The 14726-nt window shown below is 43.6% G+C and overlaps 1 protein-coding gene across 1 annotated transcript in view; it reads right to left on the minus strand.

Annotated features, from left to right (window-relative positions):
• LOC311127453 (retinoic acid receptor RXR-alpha-A-like) overlaps positions 1-14726 on the minus strand; it is a gene marked incomplete at its 5' end in the record, with an annotated part of 22460 nt that continues 7734 nt past the window's right edge. Inside the window, 5 exons of the mRNA XM_084159291.1 lie at positions 1-174; positions 414-519; positions 3246-3337; positions 4608-4740; positions 10205-10334. Of these exons, the coding sequence (XP_084015417.1) occupies positions 27-174; positions 414-519; positions 3246-3337; positions 4608-4740; positions 10205-10334 (609 nt within the window). The 3' untranslated portion in view covers positions 1-26. The remainder of the gene's footprint in view (positions 175-413; positions 520-3245; positions 3338-4607; positions 4741-10204; positions 10335-14726) is intronic.

The following is a 14726-nucleotide window of genomic DNA, read 5'->3' on the forward strand; positions in this document are numbered from 1 at the left end:
GAACACGGGTGACGCCCCGCCTGCAGTTATGTCATTTGGTGGGGCGCCTCTAGCATCTCCATGAGGAAGGTGTCGATGGGCGTGTCCCCGATGAGCTTGAAAAAGAACAGGTGCTCCAGACACTTCAGACCAATGGAGCGCAGGGCTGGTAACCGCAGCAACAACTTGGCAAACCTAACCCAATCAAATACACAAAACAGTGATTAACGTGACAAGATATTGTCTCATATGTTGATGTACAGTAAGTCATGAAAGGGTTGCCCATGACATAATTGGAACACCTGTCACATTCTGCACATATACAATACATACATAAAGCACTTTCTGCCAAACACACTGACAGACGAGTGGAGGAAGAGAGAGAATAAGAGAGAGAGATCTAATGAAAGAGAGGGAGGTGCGTGCATCCGTACCTGCCAGGCTGATCTGGGTATTTCTGTTTGCAGTAGGCCTCCAGAGAGGCGTAGACCTTCTCTCTCAAAGCCTCCACCTCGCCTGGGTTTGACAAGCCTTTAGAGTCTGAGGAGAGACACATACAGACACACTGCATCAGACAACCAGGCACAAAAGTCACAGGATATCAAGTACAGATTTATGTACATGAGCTTTGTGTGTACATTCTAGCTTGTGTGTATGTGTGTAATATAATATGCCTTTGTGTATGTGTGTACATGTGAGAGAGGCAGTGCTAGTGCTAAACTCAGTGGACAGGCTGGCTGCCCCTGAAGGCTAAGACCTGCATGCTGCCATCAGAAGACAAATCAAATCAACTGACATGTGAGCTGCCCTACTGCTCTGTGTCTCCTGTACAGTGTCTTCAGAAAGTATTCACACCCCTTGACTTTTTCCACATTTTGTTGTGTTACAAAGTGGGATTAAAATGGATTTAATTGTCATTTTTTTTCAACGATCTATACAAAATACTGTAATGTCAAAATGGAAGACAAATTCTAACATTTGATCAAAGAAAATATGAAAAATAAAACATATATCTTGATTAGATAAGTATTCACACCCCTGTGTCAATACCTGTTATAAACACCTTTGACAGTAATTACAGCTGTGAGTCTGACAGTTTTGCACACCTTGATAGTACAATATTTTCCCATTATTATTTTCTTAATTCTTCAAGCGCTCTCAAGTTGGTTGTTGATCATTGCTAAACAGCCATTTTCAAGTATTGCCAAAGATTTTAAGCCGATTTAAAGATGCACTCTCAATCCTTTGTATAATTTCAGCCAGTAGTTTTGAAAGTGGTGCTCATGAGCCAAAAGTGGTCCCTGTTTTTTGTGTACTACGTCATCAAATTGTGTACTACGTCATCATCTTTTTTATTTGTATGATATCCAATTCGTACTATATGTTACGACTTTGTATTGCGTAAGATCCTGGAAGGCATCTTTAAGTCAAAACTGTAACTAGGCCACTCAGGAACATTCAATGTCATCTTGGTAAGCAATTCCAGTGTAGATTTGACCTTGTGTTTTAGGTTATTGTCCTGCTGAAAGGTGAATTCGTCGTCCAGTGTCTGTTGGAAAGCGGACAGAAGCAGGTTTTCCTCTAAGATTTTGCCTGTGCTTAGCGCTATTCCGTTTCTTTTTATCCTAAAAAACTCCCTAGTCCTTGCCAATAACAAGCATACCCATAACATGATGCAGCCACCACCATGCTTGAAAATATGAAGAGCGGTACTCAGTGATGTGTTGTGTTGGATTTGCCCCAAACATAATGCTTTGTATTCAGGACAAAAAGTTAATATCTTTGGCACATTTATTGCAGTGCTTACTTTAGTGCTTTTTGCAAACAGGATGCATGCTTTGGATATTCTGTACAGGCTTCCTTTTCACTCTGTCATTTAGGTTATTATTGTGGAATAAATACAATGTTGTTGATCCATTCTCAGTTTTCTCCCATCACAGCCATTAAACTCTGTTTAAAAATCACCATTGGCTGGTTTCCTTCCTCTCCGGAAACTGAGTTACGAAGGGTGCCTATATCTTTGTAGTGACTATGTGTATTGATACACCATCCAAAGTGTAATTAATAACTTCACCATGCTCAAAGGGATAATGTGTCTGCTTTTTTCTACCAATCTGTGACCTTCTTTGCGAGGCATTGGAAAACCTCACTGGTCTTTGTGGTTGACTCTGTGCTTAAAATTCACTACTTGACTGAGGGACCTTACAGATAATTGTATGTGTGGGGTACAGCGATGGGGTAATCATAAAAAAATTATGTGAACCACTATTACTGCACACAGAATGAGTCCATGCAACTTATTATTTGATTTGTTAAGCAAATATGTACTCCTGAAATGATTTAGGCTTGCCATAACAAAGGGGTTGAATACTTATTGACTCAAGATATTTCAGCTTTTCAAAACAAAATACCACTTTGACATTATGGAGTATTGGGTGTAGATTAGTGACATAAAATCTAAATGTAATCAATTTTAAATTCAGGCTGTAACACAACAAAATGTGTAAAAAGACAAGGGGTGTGAATCGTTTCTGAAGGCACTGTACATATGCATGGTAATTCTCCCCATACACAGGCTGGATGAGGCTACACCTCTAGGCTACGCTTCTGATTCAACATTGATTGCAACACATTTCTGGGTCTGATTGGTTACCACGGAGCAAGTGAAAAGGCCTGAATACAGCAATACTCTCATCTCAGTGTGGGAAAGGACTCAGCCTCTCTGAATCCCAGCATTCCCCCAGCTAGGCCGTCTCTGTGAACTGCTCCTAATTAGGGGAAAGTAGGCTGTGATCTGTTCCAGAGCCAGGGCTGTAGCAGATTGACTCTGGAGCACAGAGGAGCAGTCTGTCCTGGGAGAATGAGGCCCGCCGGAGCCCCTGTGGGCCGGTGGCATGCTCCCACACTGCTCTTTGTCTCCGGGGCCATGGCACAGACTCATTAAAGACAGGGAGCGCGTCTGGTGCCAGCGGGGCCAGAGGGCTAGCAGAGGGCTGGAGGTTAGAGGCTATCTCTGGTGGGCAGAGTGTTGCGGACCACATAACCGCCATGCCACTTTCGTAGTTGGGAGAAACCACGGCAGGAACAAGGGTCTGGTGGGATGTGTGTGTATGTGTAGGCTTCACATGTATGCAAGTTCACTGGTATCACATGCAGTCATTGTTTGTGAGGTCAGAGTAGCGGGAACAGAGCCCTTTATAACATTATTATGATCTAAATAGAAGGCTCTGGATTAAAGGGGTGTTAGGAGTGTGTTTATGTGATACCTGGGTTGAAGAGGACAATGGCCCGAAGGCAACCCAGCTCTGTCTTGTCCATCTGCATGTCTCTCATCTTGGACACCAGTTCTGTGAGCACTCTGGATGGAGAGAGGGAGAGACATATACAGGCTCTTAGAGATCTGACCATCAGTCAGCAACACATTTGTAGGTCACCGTTCATTACACCCTCCCTTATCTACAGGTGTAACTCAATGGAAACTCAATACAAATCAATTCACAACACGGCCCCACTACCCTGACACACAGGGAATGTTCAACCAGCGGAAAATCTTACAGCCCTGCCTACATCACGCAATTCAAGCTGCTTAGAACATGGCTGAGAAAAGGACATCCATGAACGACGTAGCACAAACACAATCACAGACTGTAACACTGATGCTCCCACCGCCCGCATGTGACATCACTAGGTGGGGCGGCGTTTCGTTTCGGGAGTGTGACGCGACCGCTCTAACTCCTCACCCCTCTCTGACTCAGTCACGCCCGTTCTCTCTCGCTCTCCATTTCCCTCTGTCTCTTTCTCTCTCCACCTCCCTCTGTCTCTCTCTCTGAGAGGAAAGTCAATTTCAGCTCTTAGCTCATCCTAATTTAATTTGCCTGTAGGAACAATGAGGGTAAAAAAATACTTGAGTGTTTAAGTTAACCACCCTCTTCAGTTGTATGGCGGAGAGGAGAAGAGGAGATAGAGCTACATTATCAGTCATCTTAATGCTTCCCCAGTTAATGCAGAGATGTAATCCATCCTTTGGAAGTAGTGAACTGGCAGTATGCTAATCATTGAGCACAGACTCCCAGCTGGGGATAGAGGGAGAGAGAGATGGAGAAGGAGAGAGTGGGGGGGGGGGGGGGGGGGGGGAGAGAGAAGAGACAGAGGGAGAGAGAGACAATCTGTTGCCCTCAAAATAACACTTCAGTTGGCGACTCAGCATGCCAGGGGCCACAGGGTTTAGAGTTTACAATACTGACTATCTGTTGGATTGATCTCACACTGGATGGCTTTATCAACTTCTGTGTACACTGAGAAGGCATTCTCAATGCTGTTCTTTTGTATTCATCCGTCAAAAACATTTTGAAGGTCAATATCGTCTTCGGAATAGTCACAGCCTGCCGCGTGGGATTGCAATCAGAAGAGTGTGATTTCATCAGGAACACACATAAATTGATTTCTTCAAAAAATTCTGACAGGTCTCCATCTCCCTTTTCACTGTTACAGGTCAGGGTCTACTTTTCTCTCGCCCTACTTGTGGAAACTTAGTGATAAAGATTGCATAGCAACCAACAAAAATGTATTTCACAAAGTTGATTGTATCAAGGCTTATGAGGTAGTGCCAACAGGGTGATGATGACTACCTGTCAAATATGGCTCCCACTCCAGCACTGTGGGCGCTGTTACGATGGACGTGTAGCCCTGTTGCCAGGAGGATCCCATCTTTCACCGCTATCGAACGGTGCGAGAAGGATGCGATGAGGAGCTCGTTCCACCCTGAGGGAAGAGAGTGAAGAGAGCGAGGGGGGAGAATAAGGAGAGATGAAGATTGAAAACCTATTGCAAAGTTCATGTCGCATTCAACATTCAAAGTTGACAATTGAGTTGACAATTGAGTTGACAATTGAGCTGACAACAAGTGAAGGGAATTCCAATGAATCAATCTAGGCTGAATAGTCAAACCAGAAAGCTCTTTCATGCATAGGCTCTGGGTTATTAGCAGCCCATCTCAGATGTGCTTTCCAGAGAGATAAGTGTTTAACAGGGTAAACTGCGCCTGCCATCCCAATAAAGGTGACACACTTGACATGCCAAGCGAGGGTAAGACACAGAGAGCTCTGTGTCGTTTGAGTGACAGGGCTCCTTTAACTGTTCTCTCTGGCAACACTCTACACTTTTCCCCAGAGTTGAGTTGGGAATGAGAGTGGCTGGGATATTTTCGTCTGTGAGACAGCAGAACTAAACTGGTTATTTATAGAAGACCTGAGCTGAGCACTGAGAAGAAGAGAGAGGACCCTCTCAGCTAGCTCCAGAACAGCTCTTTCTGAGAAGGTCTCTCTCTCAAATCAAATGTTATTCGTAACATGCTTCGTAAACAACAGGTATGGACTAACAGTGAAATGCTTACTTACGGGCCCTTCCCAACAATGCAGAGAGAAAGAAAATAGAGAAATAATAGAAAAGTAAAACACATAATAATAAAGGTAATAATAGATACACAATGAGTAACAATGACTTGGCTACAGTACCAGTCAAAAGTTTGGACACACCTACTCAATCAAGGGTGTTTCTTTAATTTTACTATTTTCTACATTGTAGAATAATAGTGAAGATATCAAAACTATTAAATAACACATTTGGAATTACGTAGTAACCAAAAAAGTGTTAAACAAATCAAAATATATTTTATATTTGAGATTATTCAAATAACCACCCTTTGCATTGATGACAGCTTTGCACACTCTTGGCATTCTCTCAACCAACTGACTCATCCCAAACCATTTCAATTGGGTTGAGGTCGGGGGATTGTGGAGGCCAGGTCATCTGACGCAGCACTCCATCACTGTCCTTCTTGGTAAAATAGCCCTTACACAGCCTGGAGGTGTGTTGGGTCATTGTCCTGTTGAAAAACAAATGATAGTCCCACTAAGGCCAAACCAGCTGGAATGGCGTATCGCTGCAGAATGCTGTGGTAGCCATGTTGGTTAAGTGTGCCTTGAATTCTAAATAAATCACAGATAGTATCACCAGTAAAGCACCCCCACACCATAACACCTCCTCCTCCATGATTTACAGTGGGAACCACACATGCAGAGATCATCCGTTCACCCACACCGCGTCTCACAAAGACACAGCGGTTGGAACCAAAAATCTTCAGACCAAAGGACACATTTCCACCGGTCTAACGTCCATTGCTCGTGTTTCTTGGCCCAAGCAGGTCTCTTCTTCTTATTGGTGTCCTTTAGTAGTGGTTTCTTTGCAGCAATTCGACAATGAAGGCCTGATTCGCACAGTCCCCTCTGAACAGTTGATGTTGAGATGTGTCTGTGACTTGAACTCTGTGAAGCATTTATTTGGGCTGCAATTTCTGAGGCTGGAAACTCTAATTAACTTATCCTCTGTAGCAGAGGTAACTCTGGGTCTTCCATTCCTGTGGCGGTCCTCATGAGAGCCAGTTTCATCATAGCACTTGATGGTTTTTGCTACTGCACTTGAAGAAACTTTCAAAGTTCTTGAAATTTTCCGTATTGATTGACCTTCATGTCTTAAAGTATTGATGGACTGTCGTTTTTCTTTGCTTATTTGAGCTGTTCTTGCCATAATTTGGACTTGGTTTTTTACAAAATAGGGCTATCTTCTGTATACCTCCCCCTACCTTGACACAACACAACTGATTGGCTCAAACGCATTAGGAAGGAAAGAAATTCAACAAATTAACTTTTAAGAAGGCACACCTGTTAATTGAAATGCATTCCAGGTGACTACCTCATGAAGCTGGTTGAGAGAATGCCAAGAGTGTGCAAAGCTGTCATCAAGGCAAAGGGTGGCTATTTGAAGAATCTGAAATATAAAATATATTTTGTTTTGTTTAACAATTTTTTGGTTACTACATGATTCCATTTGTATTATTTCATAGTTTTGATGTCTTCACTATTATTCTACAATGTAAAAAATTGTAAAAATAAAGAAAAACCCTTGAATGAGTAGGTGTGTCCAAACATTTGACTGGTAGCGTATATATACAATGGGTACCAGTACCGAGTCAATGTGCAGGGGTACAAGGTAATTGAGGTAGATATATACATATAACTAGGAATAAATTGACAGATAGTAAACAGTAGTAGCAGCGTACAGTGAGGGGAAAAAAGTATTTGATCCCCTGCTGATTTTGTACGTTTGCCCACTGACAAAGAAATTATCAGTCTATAATTTTAATGGTAGGTTTATTTGAACAGTGAGAGACAGAATAACAACAAAAAAATCCAGAAAAACGCATGTAAAAAATGTTGTAAATTGATTTGCATTTTAATGAGGGAAATAAGTATTTGACCCCTCTGCAAAACATGACTTAGTACTTGGTGTCAAAACACTTGTTGGCAATCACAGAGGTCAGACGTTTTTTGTAGTTGGCCACCAGGTATGCACACATCTCAGGAGGGATTTTGTTCCACTCCTCTTTGCAGATCTTCTCCAAGTCATTAAGGTTTCGAGGCTGACATTTGGCAACTCGAACGTTCAGCTCCCTCCACAGATTTTCTATGGGATTAAGGTCTGGAGACTGGCTAGGCCACTCCAGGACCTTAATGTGCTTCTTCTTGAGCCACTCCTTTGTTGCCTTGGCCGTGTGTTTTGGGTAATTGTCATGCTGGAATACCCATCCACGACCCATTTTCAATGCCCTGGCTGAGGGAAGGAGGTTCTCACCCAAGATTTGACAGTACATGGCCCGTCCATCATCCCTTTGATGTGGTGAAGTTGTCCTGTCCCCTTAGCAGAAAAACACCCCCAAAGCATAATGTTTCCACCTCCATGTTTGACGGTGGGGATGGTGTTCTTGGGGTCATAGGCAGCATTCCTCCTCCTCCAAACACGGCGAGTTGAGTTGATGCCAAAGAGCTCCATTTTGGTCTCATCTGACGACAACACTTTCACCCAGTTCTCCTCTGAATCATTCAGATGTTCATTGGCAAACTTCAGACGGGCATGTATAAGTGCTTTCTTGAGCAGGGGGACCTTGCGGGCGCTGCAGGATTTAATTCCTTCACAGCGTAGTGTGTTACCAATTGTTTTCTTGGTGACTATGGTCCCAGCTGCCTTGAAAACATTGACAAGATCCTCCCGTTTAGTTCTGGGCTGATTCCTCACCATTCTCATGATAATTGCAACTCCACAAGGTGAGATCTTGCATGGAGCCCCAGGCCAAGGGAGATTGACAGTTATTTTGTGTTTCTTCCATTTGCGAATAATTGCTCCAACTGTTGTCACCTTCTCACCAAGCTGCTTGGCGATGGTCTTGTAGCCCATTCCAGCCTTGTGTAGGGCTACAATATTGTCCCTGACATCCTTTGAGAGCTCTTTGGTCTTGGCCATGGTGTAGAGTTTGGAATCTGATTGATTGATTGCTTCTGTGGACAGGTGTCTTTTATACAGGTAACAAGTTGAGATTAGGAGCACTCCCTTTAAGAGTGTGCTCCTAATCTCAGCTCGTTACCTGTATAAAAGACACCTGGGAGCCAGAAATCTTTCTGATTGAGAGGGGGTCAAATACTTATTTCCCTCATTAAAATGCAAATCAATTTATAACATTTTTGACATGCATTTTTCTGGATTTTTTTGTTATTTTTATTTTATTTTATTTATTTTATTTTTTTATTTTTGGTCATTTAGCAGACGCTCTTATCCAGAGCGACTTACAGGAGCAATTAGGGTTAAGTGCCTTGCTCAAGGGCACATCGACAGATTTTTCACCTAGTCGGCTCGGGGATTAGAACCAGCGACCTTTCGGTTACTGGCACAACGCTCTTACCCACTAAGCTACCTGCCGCCCTGTTATTCTGTCTCTCACTGTTCAAATAAACCTACCATTAATATTATAGACTGATCATTTCTTTGTCAGTGGGCAAACGTACAAAATCAGCAGGGGATCAAATACTTTTTTCCCCTCACTGTATGTGATGAGTCAAAAACATTAGTGCAAAAAGGGTAAATGCAGTAAGTCCGGGTAGCTATTTGGTTAACTATTTAACTAACTATTTAGCAGTCTTATGGCTTGTGGGTAGAAGCTGTTCAGGGTCCTGTTGGTTCCAGACTTGGTGCATCGATACCGCTTGCCGTGCGGTAGCAAAGAGAACAGTCTATGACTTGGGTGGCTGGAGTCTTTGAGAAATTTTAGGGCCTTCCTTTGACACTGCCTGTTATAGAGGGCCTGGATGGCAGGGAGCTCGACCCCAGTGATGTACAGGGCCGTACGCACTACCCTCTGTAGAATCTTGTGGTCGGATGCCAACCAGTTGCCATACCAAGCGGTGATGCAGCCAGTAAAGATGTTCTCAATGTTGCAGCTGTAGAACATTTTGATGATCTGAGGGCCCATAACAAATCTTTTCAGAGTCCTGAGTGGGAAGAAGCGTTGTTGTGCCCTCTTCACGACTGTGTTGGTTTGTTTGGACCATGCTAGATCCTTAGTGATGTGGACACCGAGGAACTTGAAGCTCTCGACCCGCTCCACTACAGCCCTGTTGATCTGAATGGGGGTGTACTTGGCCCTCCGTTTCCTGTGAACAGGAAGTATAGGAGGGGACTAAGCACACACCCCTGAAGAGCCCCTGTGTTGAGGGTCAACGTGGTGGATGTGTTGTTGCCTACCCTCACCACGTTGGGGTGTCCTGTCAGGACGTCCAGGATCCAGTTGCAGAGGGAGGTGTTCAGTCCCAGGTTCCTTAGCTTAGTGATGAGCTTGGAGGGCACTATGGTGTTGAACGCTGAGCTGTAGTCAATGAACAGCATTCTCATGTAGGTGTTGCTTTTGTCCAGGTGGGAAAGGCCAGTGTGGAGTGCAATAAAGATTGCGTCATATGTGGATCTGTTGGGGCGGTATGCGAAGGAGTGGGTCCAGGGTGTCTGGGATGATGGTGTTGATGTGAGGCAGGACCAGCCTTGGCTACAGATGTGAGTGTTACGTCACTCTCTCCATTACTATGGGTACCCAGAAGGAGAACGGTAAGAGGGGGTAGGAGAAGGTTAGAGAGATGGATGGGCTTCCTTAGGGTGAGTTTGGAAGTGAACTGTGTAATTTCGAGCCACAAGCAATCAGCAAGGGCAACATATAGGGAAAACACTGAAGATCACAAATTATGATAGCATACATAAAGAATATGACAGATGATTAATCAGGCTAATAGCCTACAAAGCCCATAATGCCTATTGGGTTCTCAAACGTTTATGGTCGTGTTGAACTGACCTGCTCGTAGGAGGATGACCTGGTCGTCCAGGGGCAGCTCAGAGAAGTGGGGGATCCTCTTGGCCCACTCCACCAGCGTGAAGAGCTGCTTGTCGGCTGCTTGGCAGATGTTAGTCACCGGGTCGTTGGGCTGTTGAAAGACACATGGAAAGGCTTGCTGTCACAAATACAGTTAGCACAGAAATACTGAAAGATACGTTGTGACGTGTGAGGTTGTGTGTATTCGTACTTATGCACTCTGTATGTGCATATGTGCATGTGCATGCTTGCTAAGTGTATGTTTTCCAGTCACAGCAGTGCACCACCGAGTTATAGAGGAGCACAGGCCTGCTCCGCTCCCTGTTCCTTCAGGACACTTCTAACGACAGAAGACCATTTGGAGTGTTCAGACAGAGAGCAAAAAGAGGTTGAACTGACACACAGTTAAGGAACAAGTGTTTGGGCGTTCAAGTGTAAATTCATTTCATGAGTGAGAGTGTGAGAATGGGTCTTAAGAAATAGTATGCTCACTCACCACGACACCGGGGTTATATTCCTGACCTCAGACAGAGTAAAGTCTTGATGAAAAAGGTCAAATGTACAGTATATTGTCGAAGGCTAAAAAGTTAGCCTCTCATGTTCAAGAGAGAGGAAAATAGACAGTGTTTATGCTTTGAGTTAACATGAAAAAGAGACCTGAAGAGAGAGGAGGGACGTTAAAGCTGAGAGAGAGAGAGAGAGAGAGAGAGAGAGAGAGAGAGAGAGAGAGAGAGAGAGAGAGAGAGAAAGAGAAAGAGAAAGAGAAAGAGAAAGAGAAAGAGAAAGAGAAAGAGAGACCGTAGGATGGAAATGTGGATGTGAATGGAAAAGGACAAAGAAACCTCAAGTGTCAGAAGCCATCAAACTGAAGGCCTCACTTAACCTGGGAGGAAACCATGGGCAGTGAAGAGGACAATAACTTCTAACGTATACATACCAGTGATGTGCAGTCAGAGTAGGCATGGTATGCAGTGCTTACCCTGTGATAATCTTATTTTAAAAAGCTGTTATGAAAAGATCTGAATGATTCTTGTGATTTTTATGTTTAAAATCTAAAAATTTGCCAAAACGGCATAAATACCTCAGGAAAGGTGCCAGGGTATTCATGCCTTTCTTTCCATCCATTCAAATTGTTGGGGCGCGCAGCCGTTCCTGACTCCAGTCACTGTTAATGGACAGGGTCAGCGTAGGCGTCGCTGCTTTGCCTAGCTTGAAGTAGCGTCATTCGCTGCATTGAGCCGATTTCATATTTTGCGCTTGCATATTGCCTAAACATGTTGTGTGGGTATTAATTAACCTGGGGTGAGCTCTGCACATTTGGGCATGTCTACATCATTTTGCGCTCGCATCCCTTGAACTGAAGGAAGCTACCTAGCTAGCAAAAACAACCTGACAAATAGACACTATACTGCACCTCAAACAATTTCCCAAGTTGTAATAATGTAATGCGCCGTTTGGAGGGTTCGAAGAGTGGAACGTCAACTATAATGAAAGTTAAGACCAGACAGAGGCAGCATAAAGCAAACAACACGTGACTTTATTCATGGTCAGGCAAAGCAACCACCATCTCCCTCACTGCTAGATGTTCTGATTCTGGTGACATGAAGATCGATGCTTGACTGCCATTTGACAAATAAAAATATTCCTCACTCTTATCCATAATAATCTCATAATGTAGACTAGCCTAGAACCTACCCGCACAGCCCTCCCACACTATCTGCAAGCTGTTGCTTAGAGCGCACATGCCAAGACCAGAGTAGGCACATCTGCTATTTGTGACAAAACTATCGGTAGCGTTGAAATTGCAATGGAAACACCTTGAATATTAGATTTTTATTCAGTACATGAAAACTTAAGCGAAAAAATAAATTTCGTGTGCATTACTTCATCAGGCACTGATTTCTATCTGCAACATGTCAGTTTGGTGGAAACACACAACTGCTGGGAAAATGCGTATATTTTCTTTATGCAGATTTTTGAATATTCGCTTGGAAATCTGTCCCAAAGTGGACGGAAACCTAGCTAGTATTATCAATCACAAAAACATAATGTTAACTGGGGATGGATAAAATTTATATTATTATGATGCTCTGTGAATAACTGCATACCAATTCTCTGTATGTCTGAGCCAATTCTACAACAACAAAAGCCTGGTAAACTTTTCCCCAACTTCTCTCTCTCCCCAAATCCCACAGATCGATGCTGAAAGCTCGGAGGATCCCAACATGAAATGCAGTTCTCTGGAGAAGATTAGTGTAAGATGAAAACTCATTCCACCTCTTCTTCTTTCCAGTCTTCCTCTACTTCTAATGCTCAGACCGAAGACTACCCACTCTATCCCCCCTCCAATCCTCCTTCCCTATAATGGGAAACTCTCACTCACTGCTGAGAATCAGAGACGACCGCTTGAAATTTGAAACAGTATGAAACAGTTAACCAGACACAAAGCCGGCACTGTTTTGAAAACTGAAAGTAGATTTTCTTTGGGTGGAGTAAAAAAGAATCTTATAAATATTTCAGCATCTGATCTCCGTGGGAGTCGTTGTGGATGATGCGGCTCAGCGCAACAGTTTTTTGCCAGTTTTTCTCTTCCAAACCCATAAACAAATTAGCTAATTCATTCCATAGGAAGCTGCAGCCCAAACAAAGCAAAACAAAAAGGGGCTGTATGTTGTGTGTCTGCCGAGGCCCTTCAAAAGAATACAACTCCCAGAGTTCTCGTTAAACACGGTGAAGGCTCATGAATGTTGCATGGCTCTCTTAGCCATGTTTACACTGACCTCGTTTCTCACTCTATACACCATGAAGATGACAGGAGAGAACAGACCACGCTCCTGCCATGACCACATATTAACTCACTGTCCTTACTGTAAGGTGACAGCCGTCAGGGGATGTTATGGGGTGTCACAGCAGAAGAGACCACAATGACTTCCGAGGTCTGGGAGAATGAGAATGACATGAACCTAGGAATTCAATATTCTGTGCATGTGTGGAACAAGCCGAGAGGGACCACCGTGTCTGTGAGAGAAACTATTTTACATTCCTTCTCTGTGAACATCCTTCACTCTGGAGGATAGGGGGTCAGCTGATCGCTTTCTGAAAACGTGTTGAGCAGGGGGTGGAGAGAGGGAGAGGAGAGGCGAAACCCTGAGGGAGAGATGTAGAGAGGGAGTGAGAGTATTTGGGCATATGAGAGCCGCTTTGAGGACACCTCTTAATGCCTGCCACAAACAAGACTGAATTAAAGGCTTTGGTGTGCATTATTCACAGTGGATTTCCATCCCATCCCAGCCTCTCCTCTCACAGAAATGCCTGGCTTGCATACTGTCCTATGAAATTTTTATCACTCGTGGAGATGAGAGACTGGCTTTTAAATGTTTCATATTCTGCTTAAACCACAGTTGCGTGACAACAAAGAGGAATGTGGTAGTCAATATATGATTTCTCCATAATCCAAAATTTCAACAAAATTGTGCAAAGTCCTCATAATTGGCTGTTAGAGTTGTAGAAGAGTATATTGAGTCATCAACCAAGTACCCTCTAAATAGCGTTAGCATGCCTCTCTGTTTGTCTCTCTCTCCTGTGTCTGTCCAAAGAGAGAGACAAAAAATTATACAAGTTGACAGATTCAACCACCACAAGAGGTTGGATAACACACACAAGACATAATGAGAGAACGGGAGAGAGAGATGTTTACTGTTAATATTTATTGTTTATTTAACTTTTGTTTACTATCTACTTCACTTGCTTTGGCAATGTTAACATACGTTTCCCATGCCAATAAAGCCCTTAAATTGAAATTGAAAATCGAAATTGAATTGAGAGAGAGAGAGAGAGAGAGAGAGAGAGCCAGACAGTGGAAGGAAAAACTCCCTAGCATGGCAAAATTATAGTGTGTTAACCCCCAACCCCCCCTCCCTCCTTGAAGAGAAAGCCCTTGCTTGTCTGACTAGAAGCATGTTACTAACGCCTGTTTAACTCCTGTTCTAGGTCACCATGAGATAAACACACTTTATTCAGCTTGGCCAAACCCCAGCCATTAGATAGTGGCGGTACCCATTCATGGTGTGCACTCACGGGCCCCGACCCTGGGATTCATTAACACACGGGGCAGTGCCTCCTAAAGGAGTGCCCGCTGGGGGGGCAGTCCCCGGACCAGAAGGCTTCCTAATCACAGAGACTGCCTGCCAAGGGGACACCGCACGGGGGACACGTTGCAACACTGAGTGTGCCGTTCTACCCTTGTTTAATCTACTCCTAACTTTTCATATGATTATGATGATCGTTTTCAGAGTCAACTGAAATATCAGTGGAAGGGGAACTAAGTGGTCTCTCAGCAGTTGTCTATAGCTAGGGCAATTTAGATGAAGTACAATTTCACATATTACCCAATCTACATGGCCTACAACTCCCCATTACAATCATTACCTTAAATCATAGCAAGAAATAAAGGAAAATCTAAAAATGTGGATCCACTAGAAATGACTTGAATTACTTGAAAACT

The sequence above is a fragment of the Coregonus lavaretus genome, assembly GCF_964263955.1.
Source record: "Coregonus lavaretus genome assembly, chromosome: 4".
Classification (NCBI taxonomy): Eukaryota; Metazoa; Chordata; class Actinopteri; order Salmoniformes; family Salmonidae; genus Coregonus; species Coregonus lavaretus.